The sequence below is a fragment of the Lontra canadensis genome, unplaced genomic scaffold (assembly GCF_010015895.1).
Source record: "Lontra canadensis isolate GAN:19392208 unplaced genomic scaffold, GSC_riverotter_1.0 scaffold32, whole genome shotgun sequence".
NCBI lineage: Eukaryota > Metazoa > Chordata > Mammalia > Carnivora > Mustelidae > Lontra > Lontra canadensis.
Genome location: NW_022631026.1, coordinates 12990894 through 13002466, shown reverse-complemented (window position 1 = coordinate 13002466; position 11573 = coordinate 12990894). Strand labels below are relative to the sequence as shown.

Genomic DNA, 11573 nt, shown 5'->3' with positions numbered 1-11573 from the left:
GGGCATATGCTTCGTGCATATATGCTAACTTGAGTATGTCCTGAAAGTGCACACATTTCATCAGTTTACACAGGACATGAACCTTCTCCCTGCCTACAACCACTGGGTCTCCTGAACAAAAGAGCTAGCCTGTTTCTGATGCTTACCCCAAATTCAGAAACAAATAGCAAGGACACTTGATACTCCAAAAAAAGAGCATTTCCCTTCCAAAATTTGAACATACTGACATGTACTTACTTGACATAAAAACATAACAGCCAAGACATTCTCCGTACTGAATTAGGCAAGTTTATTAGGCTCCTAATTTCCGTGTCTAGAACACGAACATGGATTCACATGCATTGTCTCATTTTGTGGCTCTTACATGCATGTAGTCTTCAGTCAGCTGGGCCTTTGATTCTACTTGTCAGTAATTTACAGTTAGCTCAATGTGAGTAGATGACAAACACAGAATGATATATAAGCCGTAGCGACAAATCCCACCCCACACCATTTACCTTTTTTCCAAAAGCATATGACAACTCTCTTGTAAAAAATAAATTTCCTAACAAGGCATTTAATTCACTTCACTGAGAAAAATAAAGAAGATTCTATTATTTTGGAGCAATGAATGTCCCACTATGGCTGAAAGGTATACCCTGAGAATTAAATGATTTTAACGAACCCATTGAGGTTTATAAAGCTGTGTTAACCTAACATCAGGAAGGGATGCAAGACACAGGCACAAATGTCCCTGCTCATTTTGCTGTGCAGTTCTCCAAGGATGCAACGTTATAAATATCCTCATTGTCTTCAATGCTCGAAGCATCTGTGGAATCGGGATCGCTCACCACAATTCCCACGGAAGATAGACTGGTAATGAAGGCGTGCATCCGCTGCGCATAAATATCCCTAATGTTAAAGTAAGGGAGCTCATGACACTTCTCTGGGGGGTCTTCACTGCACTGGTCCACGTCAATGTCCTTCTGCTTCTGGTAGTACTTGGAAAACTTGTTGAAGATGATGGTGATAGGAAGGGCCACCACCAAGATGCCACAGAGGATGCACGTGCTGGCGATAAGCTTCCCTGCCAAGGTGACTGGGTGGGTGTCTCCATAGCCCACGGTCGTCATGCTGATGGTGGCCCACCACCAGCAGATGGGAATGCTGGTGAGGCTGGACGTGTGCTCATCCTTCTCCACAGAGTAGATAAGCACAGAAAAGATGGAAATGCCCACAGAGAGAAAGAGAAGCAGCAGCCCAACTTCATGGTAGCTGTGTCTCAGTGTGGCACCAAGAGATCGAAGTCCCACTGAGTGCCGGGCAAGCTTGAGAATTCGGAAAATCCTCATTAGCCTGAGGATCTGGACAACCTTGCCCATGTTCTCGATGTCCTCGCTCTCCTCCTCCTTGGTGTCCACAGCCAACGTGGCATAGAAAGGGATAATGGAGACGAAGTCAATTATGTTCAGAGGGTTCTTCCAGAACTTCTTTTGACAGGGAGCAGCCACCAGCCGGATGGCGAGCTCGCCAGTGAACCAAGCGATACACGCGATCTCCACACCTTCCAGCACGGGGTCGTCCACCTCCCCATCCTCGTTCTGGAACTCCGACATGCTGTGGACACACATGGCCACAATGGAGGCCAGCACCACGCTCAAGGAGGAGATGGCAATGAGCTTGGCGGACAGGCAGTAGGCTGGGTTTTCCATTCGAATCCAGATCTTCTTCCGGAGCTGACCAAATCGCAGCTTGTCAAACTTCTCCAGCTCCTTCTCAAACAGAGACGACTCTTCAAAGGAGGTGTCGGTACTCACGTCATTGCTCTTCTGGTCCCAGTCCTTCTCATGGTTTTCCTCCTTGCGCTCCTGGTAGCGATGACTGCAGCAGGAATCGATGAAAAGCTCGTTGATGCCCCAGTACTCGATCTCCTGGCAGAAGGAGAACACACACAGCTCCTCCATGACGTGCAGCTTCCCCGTGTAATAAAAATTCAAAACGTATCTGAACAAGGAGGGGTTCCGATCGAAATAGTACTCCTTATTGGCCACGCTGTAGTCATCACACAGCTCCAGAATGGCCTCTTCCGAGTGGCAGGTGAGCAGCTTTCCAAGTCTAGTGTGAGGAAACCGCAGGAGGGTGCTTTGGTCGACGGACTGCTTAAAGCCCCCCACATTCAAGTTGACAAGTTCCTCGTCTGGTCCAGGGCGATGGAAAAATTCACCAAACACCATGGTGGACCCAGGAGGCAGGGAGCTGGATGGGAAGGGAGATGAGGAAGTTCACGCTGCACCTGGAAGGAACACAAGACGGCATTAGCACTGTCCCGTGGTGCCTTGCCAAGCTTATTTTTAATCTGCCCTTTCCAGGATGATGGGCTACATGAAGAACAAAACTGGAAATGGAATAAAAAGGAATATACAGTATTTACACATTTGAACTGGAAGAAAATCAACACAAAACAGGTTGTTTTTGCAAAAGCTCGAGTTGACAGATCCATTTTCTTAGGGGGGATAAAAAAAGACTGCCATATCCTTTTCATGAACCTTAATTCTTATTTCTTTATTTTCTAAGCACACGAAAGTTACCTCTCACCCCTCCCTCTCCAGAGGAACAATGCATGGGTCACTTACACTATACAGGCATCTCCAGTCCCAACCACAAGCCTCCTGCCTTTGGGAATGCTTGGTTCAGATGTGATGGGCTGGTCACTGCCTAGCTCGGAGCTCACCTCTCCCTGAGCCCAGGGTTCAGTCATGCACCCTCCCAAATAGCTCCCCCTTCTGCTCTGACCCTCACCCCCAACCCACATTTAACCAGGGGTTCTGCTCAGCTCTTACAAAAGATGTAGCTTTCCCCTTGTGCTCCCATGTTTCACTCTTTTAAGAGAATGTCCTATCCCTATGTTTGGGTGGGGACGATCAGGAGGATATAATTATCTCCCTGTCCTTAAGTACCCTATATCTTAAAGATATAGTTACACTTAACGGGATGCTGGTTTCAGGTACATCCACAGAGAAGAAAGTAACTTGGGAAAACCTCTATAAGTTAATTGCACTATCAGTTTCCTGACACCAACATGCTTCTCTTCCACCTGCTCCCTCTCCTCATAGACTGTCCCCCACACACTCCCAGTTGCTCCACTGATACCAAGTCTACACTGGTCCAGCACATGCTTCCTGTTTCTGGTTGTGACACTAACTGGGATTCACCAGATCTTTCTCAGAGAGAAAGTAATGGATTTTGACCATCACCTAATACAATGGTGCTCCCTCAGAGCAAATGGTACAGATGAAAGAAAGGTAGGAGTTTGTCAGATACTAAGTTCCCACAGGCTACTATTAGATGCTTTGTAGACATGTTGTCGTTTTATCCTTCCAACACCTTACGAAGGTGTACAGAAAAATGGGTACTCAAAGAGGTTGAATCAAAGCTTACAGGATAGGTAAATGGTAGAGCCAGGATTTAAACCTGGGTTGGATTAGCCCCAGACCCATGATACTTCTACTACATATATCTTCTCCTCCACTTCCTCCCTTATTATAATCCAAAAATCCAATGTGGAAAGTGCTATAAGAGAAATGAGTCAAGCATCTTTGGCATTACTAAAAAGAACAATCACCCTTGTCATTGGTTAGATCTGGCTCAGAAGTTAAAGGTTCAAGCAGAGCTGACCAAACAAGGAGAAAGGGCATTCCCAACAGTGGGCACCGGGCGGTTTGTGGTGGGGGCGGGGGAAGGGGGAGGGGGGGTCGGGAAGAAGCCAGATTGGTAAGAATCTTGTAGAGCAGTCTAGAGTCTGGACTTTATCTGTAGGCAAGATCACTAAATGGTCTTAATCAGTGACTGGACACAGTTGTCCTTGTGACTGTGACCTAGAATGACCCCACTGACAGCAGGGTGGGAGTTGGCTGGGGGGAAAAGGTTCAAGGAGTCAGAGGTGCAAGAGAAGGAAGAGGCCCCCAACTCATAACAGTGGTGGTGTGTGTAACGAGGAAGTGACAGAAATCAAGAAAAGTTCATAATGTTGAATCAACAGTACTTGGGAAAAAAAGGACAGGGAAGTGGAAAAGTGAAAAGAGGATGTGTTTTCTACTCTGCACAAGTGGCTGATATGAGGATACCATTAGAGGAGGCAAAAAAGTCAGGAAGGGATTTTCTGCCCCTTATGCTTAGGAAAAGCCAAGGCTGTCAGTGAGACAAGAGATTCCTCCTCTGAGGAAGGCCCCAGAGGACACAGCCTCAATATTCAGCCCCCTGCCATCTGCCCCAGGATGGAGCCTCCAGTCATAAAGCAGGCATGGGCACTTGCTCTCGAGACACTAATGGAACGTGTTCCCATGAGTGTGTTCCCATGAAACCAGAGACCATCGCATAACTTGACATACCAGTTAACAGACTTGCTGACCTCTTCAAAATACTTGTTTTCTTTTTTTCTGCCTCTGCTTTCTATTTTTAGCTAGATATCTTCTTTGATGGGCCTAAATCAGATCTCATGGCTTGGTCCAAATATTTATGGAACTTCAGATCTCTGAAAGCAGGCTTGTGCTCATGGCACATATTATAGTAAAACGTTCCAAGGAGCTAGTTTTAGCTAAGCTGGCGTTAAGACTTTAATGGACATTTTCTTCTGGTGGCTTGTTTTTCACCTTCTTGGTTATTCTGGAAAGCTACAGTGATAGAACACCAGTGTCTGCCTTCATGACACACCTACAGAAGCCAGTGTCATAATCAGTGAGTGTGTAATCCATTTCCCGATCAATCTGCAGTCACTTTTCTAAAGAACACTGTTATCACCCTTAATGTCAGTCTTCCCATTCTGTCCTCCCTGCTTTTTAATCACTCTGTGCTGGTGAAAGAGAGCCCATTATGAAGCCCATTCATGCCACACAGTCTCATCATAAAAGCAATACACATCATAAAATAAGGGCTTCTTGTTGTGGGGACTTCAGCAGAGAGAAAAAGCAAAGCGTCTGGGTTATACCAAATGCTTGAGCTCAGAATGCAAGCTGAGATTTTCCAAGGCATGGTGGCCAGAGAAGTAGGTTTGGTTTCCTTGCCTGGGTCCGCCTACAGCAGCCAGCAGGGGGCCAGGAAGAAGGATCTCGGTAGCTAGGTTCCCTGGCATGCAGAGAGTCCCTTTCCAATTACAAACATTCCCTCTGTCATTTGTCCCTCATGACCACCCTAGCATTTGCCAATGAGGAGGCAGGATCAGAGGAGATGAGTGGGCTTTGTGCAGATATTAACGGTTAGAGTGTAGGTGCAAATTCTCCCGATTCCAGAGCTTTCTACAGCATGGTGCCTCACACATCCAAAGTAACATAAAGACAGGCAGACACTGAGCAACCTTTTCTCCAAGATTCCTGTTCATTTACTCCTATCCAGAAAACATTTACAAGATCAAAGGTATATTTATACATGTCTACGTATATTTATGATTTATATGAATTATACATTTGTAATTCACTTATATATTGTAAATGTATGCATTTATTTATCTATGTAAACATATACACATTTATATGTGTATTTATAAATACATAAATAACTTTAAATACATTAAAGCACTTTCTTAAGGCGTGTTCATGTGATCTGTAATCCAAAAATTGGATTGCACATCCTATTAATGAGTCTGTGGGGAAGCGGGGGGTAGGGGATGAATGCAAAATGAAGGAGAAGGCTTTTGGAGGGCAATCTGACCAGATGTAACAAAACTATATAGGCATTTATCCTCTGCCCCAGCAATCTCTCATCTAGAAATCTCTCCCAAAGAAAGACAAAAACTGAAAACACTTGCATAAGCTGGAAACAATCCAAATAGCCATCAATAAAAGATTGGCCAAAGAAATTGTGGTCTGTCTCTCTCTATATATGCAATGGAGTGATTTCTAGGATATGTTACTTAAGTAGAGGGAAAAAGTGTGTGTATATGTACACATACATTCATATGTATATACATACACATATGTACACACACACTTACACACACTTACACAGAGAAAAACAGCAGAAAGACAAACTGAAAATGAACAAAGTGCTTCCCTATTTGGGGAGAGAGGGAACAGGATATAGGTGACAATGTTGGAAGCCAGACTTGGGAATTGTGTAAATGTTTTACAAAATTATGAATCAAAATTAAATAAAAAAGAAAAAGACAATCCCTAAAAATTTAACCTTACTATGTATCAAATTGGTCATTAACCTCAAAGATATAAATTCTTTCCAGATTTTTGAAGTTTAATTTAATTTTAATAAATTGTACGTCCATAGTGGTATATACCCTCTGACAAATAAACTCTAAACATCTTAAAAATATTTTTAGTATTCATATCAGTATCATTACTCTGAAACTTATGCACACACACATAGGGTAAAGCAAATAAATGATTATGTTAATGTCATGAAAAGCCCCCAAGATTTTTAGTGCAAAATAAAATACAAATATAAAAATCAAAGAAATTAAATAAGAACCCCACGATCCTAAATTTGAATTGGAAATAGCATTATGAACTGATAATTTAACTTTTTCTAAAGGACGATTTTATTTCCACTGGAAAAACCTACAGCAAAATGACCAACTCCAGTGGAAGCTATGAAGCATCACTTATATCTCCCCTTTAGAACTGAGCCACTCATTCTCACACCTGCTGGAAGTGTTAATAGCTAAGGGCTCTAAGTTAAGTCCCTCTTTGGGAATCACCTTCATTTAAAGTCTTGCCCAAGGTCACACTCCTTCCCCAGGCCAGTTCACATCCAGTGACATATGTATGAGGGGACTATAAAGACCCAGCACCTTTTTCTCAAGGTAGGCTCCAGAGTTTCCATAGGATCAACAAAGATTTCTGTTCCATCCTCATCACAGTTCAACTTTTCTCCTTGCCCGATCCTACTTCCTTCACTTCCTGCTTGTCTTGGTCCCAAGGGTACCTCCCAACAAACTTCCTACACATCAATCTCTGTCTCAGTCTATTTCCCTGGGAACCCAACTGAAGATACCAAGTCAAGAACAATGAATATCTCAAGTTTGTGCAGATTGAGGCATCAAAATACAATTTCTCACTAAAAGAACAAGGGCTCCTTGGAGAAATATCTAATCCTGGGTCTGGGGTAAGAAATGCCCAAGATAAATGTGAGCTGGTGCAGCCACTCTGGAAAACAGTTAGGGAGGTTCCTCAAGACGTTAAAAATAGAGCTACCTTATGACCCAGTAATTTTACCAGTAGGTATTTACCCCAAAGATACAAATGTAGTGATCTGAAGGGGTATCTTCACCCCAATGTTTATAGCAGCAATGTCCATAATAGTCAAACTATGGAAAGAGCCCAGATGTCCATCAACAGATGAATGGATAAAGAAGATGTGGTATAGATATGTGTGTGCGTGTGTGTGTGTGTGTGTGTATACAATGGAATATTAACCAGCTATCAAAAAGGATGAAATCTTACCATTTACACTGACATGGTTGGAACTGGAGGGTATTATACTGAGAAAAGTAAGTCAGTCAGAGAAAGACAATTCCATAGTTTCACTCACTTATGAAATATAAGAAATAATGCAAAGGATCATAGAGGAAGGGAGGGAAAACTGAATGGGAATAAATCAGAGAGGTAGACAAACCACAAGAGACTCTTAACTTTAGGAACAACCTGAGGCTTGCTGGAGGGGAGGTGGAGAGGTGACTGGGGTAACTGGGTGAGGGGCACATGATGTAATGAGCATTCAGCATATGCAACTGATGAATTTCTGAACTCTACTTCTGAAAGTAATGATCTACTATATGTTGGTTAATTAAATTTAAATTAAAAAAAAGAAACACCCAAGATAAGCCTGTACTATCTTGTTATATTAGAAAGCAAGGAAGCTATCAACAAGGACAGGAGTAGAGTCAAAAGGATTCTGGGCCAAGTTAAGGAGACTCTCACTGGCCAAAGATGGTAAATTTGTGCGTCAAAAAGAAAAAAAAAATCTCCCGATAGACTGACCTATATTGGTATGTTAAAATCCCTGAGTTCATAATAATATTTTTTTAAGAAAGAAAGAAACTAATACATTGGTCACCTTTGGAGGGTATCAGAGTATCAGTTCATTATTCTGGAATGTAAGGGGTGGGGGGAAGGAAAATCAACTCAGGTAGATCAAGGGAAAGAATTAAGAATCCAGAAATAAGTCCATATCTATGATCAACTGATTTTCAACAAGGACACCAAGACAATTCAATAAGGAAAGAACAATCTTTTCAATAAAGGGTATTGGGACTCTTGGATAGCGATAGGCCAAAGAATAAAACTGGATGTCCACCTCATATCATATAAAAAGTTAATTTATCTGTGAATCAGAGACCTAAATATAGGTGCCCAAACTAGAAAACATGCATAAGAAAACACAGGCAAAAATTTTGGTGACCTTGGATTAAAATGACTTCTTAGATACATACCAAAATCATAATACAATAAAAGGAAGAATAGGTAAACTGACTTCATGAAAATTAAAAATGTTGTGCCTCAAAGGACATTATCAGGTCAAAGGACAAGTATCAAGAAAATGAAAAGGTAACCCACATGATGGGGGAAAACATTTGCAAATCATTTATCTGAGAATGATCTAGTATCCAGAATAAAGAACTCTTACAACTCAACCATAAAAAGACAAATAACCAACTTAAAAATGGGCAACAGGTTTCAACAGACATTTCCCTGAAGATAAAAAAATGGCCAAAAAGCCCATGAAGAGAGGGAACATCATTTATCATCAGAGAAAATGACAATCAAAAATATGATATAACACCACACTAGTAGGATGGCTAAAATCAAAAAGGAATAATAATACAAGCATTGTATTATAGTGCAAGTGTTTGTGAGGATATGCAAAAATTGGAACAGTCATGCATTACCAGGGTAAGTTAAAATGGTGCAACCATGTTGGAAAATAATTTGGTCCATTTCTGAACAAGTTAAACATAGAGTTAGCATATGATCCAACCATTCCACTTCTCAGTGTATTTCCAAGAGAACTGAAAACATATTTTCAAACAAAATGCACATTAATGTTCAAAGCAGCATTATTCATAAGAGTCAAAGAGGGAAAACAGCCCAAACAGCCATGTCCATTAATAGAGGGATGGATAAACAAAATGGTGTGTCCATTCGAAGGAATCTTATCTGGCCATAGAAAGGAATGAAGTACCAGGTAGTGTAACATGGGTGAACTTGGAAAACATTATTCTAATGAAAGAAGCCAGACCAAAAAAGACCACGTATTATATGATTCCATTTATATGGAACATCCAGAATAGGCAAACCCCATTAGAAAGTGGTTGTTCGGGGCTGGGAGGAAGAAAGAATAGGGTGTAACCGACAGTGGGTATGTGTTTCTTTCAGGGGTCATAAGAATGTTCTGCAATTACTCGGCTGTACAACCTTAAAAAATAGTAAGAACTACTGAATTCTGCATTTTAGAAAGGTAAATTTTATCATAAGTGAAATGTATCTCAATAAAACTGTTATGTAAGAAAGGATCCCAGCTAGTGAAGAAGGAATGCAAGTCATCATGCAATAATGGATCTAGGCTGCTAAAACCCAGATAAAAAGCTGATGGGGTAGTTAACTAACAGCTACGTCAGAATAACAATACCTGAGCCGGAAGTAACGAAAGAAACAAGACAGAGCATGCCTCTTGATGGAAGTATATGCACAATTCTGCAGTATTTCAACAACAACCAACAATCAGGCCTGAATGTTTTTGAGAGTCTAGATCTGCCATTTGAAATCAGATAGAGATTTCAGAGGAACATGTGCAGTGACACAGCAAAATCCAGACTCTGGGAAACTGCGCGGGACAGACAGCACAGACCAGATAAGCGATGTATCAGAGAGATCCAATGTGTGGGCTTTGTATGAATCCTGATTTTAACTAGCCAAATGCTTAAAAAAATACATATGAAAAACAGGAGATTTGAGTATCAACAAGATACTTGATAATACAAAAGAATTATTAAGATTTCAATGCGTTGATGGTATTGGAAGTATACTCTTTAAAAGAACCATTACCTTTTGAAAATGTATACTAAAATACAAAATTATGCCACATTTGGGGTTCATTTCAAAATAATCCCCAGGGAGGGAGGTTGGTAAGAGAGCCAGGAGGTGGGGGGTTGGGGGAAGGAGGGGGAGGTGTCTCTTGCTCATACAAGATATGGCCATATTTTTTTTTATTTATATGCTGCTTTATTTCTGTAAGGATACACTGAAACGTTAGAGGATAATAGCTAATGACAAAATGCAGAAATGAGGCATCGGCTTCGCTAACCACTCCTACGAGAATGTTCGTATGCACTGGCATTACGTGTTCACTTGTGGTACTGTCTCGTTATACTACAACCTAGAACAATGTCGATGAGAGTGCGGTGAGGTGAGCACTACGTGGGCGTCCGACTGGCCCGGGAGGGTGGCCGCCACGCCCCCAGAGATCCTGCTAAGCTCTGAGGGGCAGTCCTTTAAGAGTCCTAAGAAGAGGGACTGAACGAGGCTCTTCACCACAGGGACCAAGAGCAGACAACTACTACATTACATCACTGTTCAGAGACATCCTGTCGGGTCAGTGACTGTCCCGGTGCCTGCTCAGCTACCCCTCTCAGGTGTTAGGGTTACTTCTGTAGGATGGATTTCAAAACTGCAGGAACGCTGGAGAGGGCATTGATCACTGAATTGATCACTGTTACAATTGGATGATGCGTACAGGAGTTTAATGTATTATTCTCCCTATTTTTGTCCATGTTAAAAATGCTCCATCAAAAACGTTTCAAGAAAAATGTACGAAGCACCTTTTCGGGCCATGCGTCATAGTAAGTACTTGAATAGACACTCTCGCTCATCCTTGAATTCCCAGCAGTCCATGCAGTACCTGGGCACTAGGGGGCGATGAGGAGGCATCACTGAATGAATGAATAATTTCCTTTAATTCCCTAACTGTCCTAAGTGAGATCTTATACCCCACCTTGCAAATAGGGACACCTAAGGCACAGAGTCTGCCCAACATTATCCAGATTTTACGCAGTAGACTCTTTCCACTATGCATCAAATATGAGTATTTAATTTTTTTTTTAAGTGGGAGGGAGGAGGGACTGGCTGATCTTTGAATTTACCTAGTTTTTCATCATCCTCATTAAAGATCACTATACTTTTAATAGAGGATTTGGTATAATTATGACGAGGACACATGGGGTCTCAAATCAGACACATCTGGGAGTACAAAAGGCATCTGGCCGCAAAGTTGAAAACTCCAATGCTATTTTCATTCTTTTTCTCAAGAAAGTCAGCTCCCTGTGCCACTCCCCTTGCCCACTATCACCCCAAATTATGCATTGTGGGACCACTATAGACTGTATTTGGCCACCTTGGGTCCCTTGGTGTTTTCTTTTTTAAAAGAACGAAAAAGATGTCAAAAATCCAAGATATTCACTGGAAGCTTAAAAGAAAAATGGCATTGATCTTCCTTTCTCTGAGTGGCACCCTTTAAAAGGCTTTTTGAAGCCATTAACCTCTCACCTCTTCTTAGTCCACGTCCCTCTCTTTTTGTTTTCCGTTCTCAAACTC

General features: G+C 41.8%; 1 protein-coding gene across 3 annotated transcripts in view; it reads right to left on the bottom strand.

The window, feature by feature from the left end:
- Positions 1 to 270: 270 nt before the first annotated feature.
- The window catches only part of KCNS3 (potassium voltage-gated channel modifier subfamily S member 3), a 38226-nt gene continuing 26923 nt past the window's right edge, over positions 271 to 11573 (bottom strand). For all 3 annotated transcript variants that reach the window (XM_032866886.1, XM_032866885.1, XM_032866887.1), the window contains exon 3: positions 271 to 2272. In XM_032866886.1, coding sequence (XP_032722777.1) covers positions 738 to 2213 — 1476 coding nt within the window. In that variant the 5' untranslated portion in view covers positions 2214 to 2272 and the 3' untranslated portion in view covers positions 271 to 737. The remainder of the gene's footprint in view (positions 2273 to 11573) is intronic.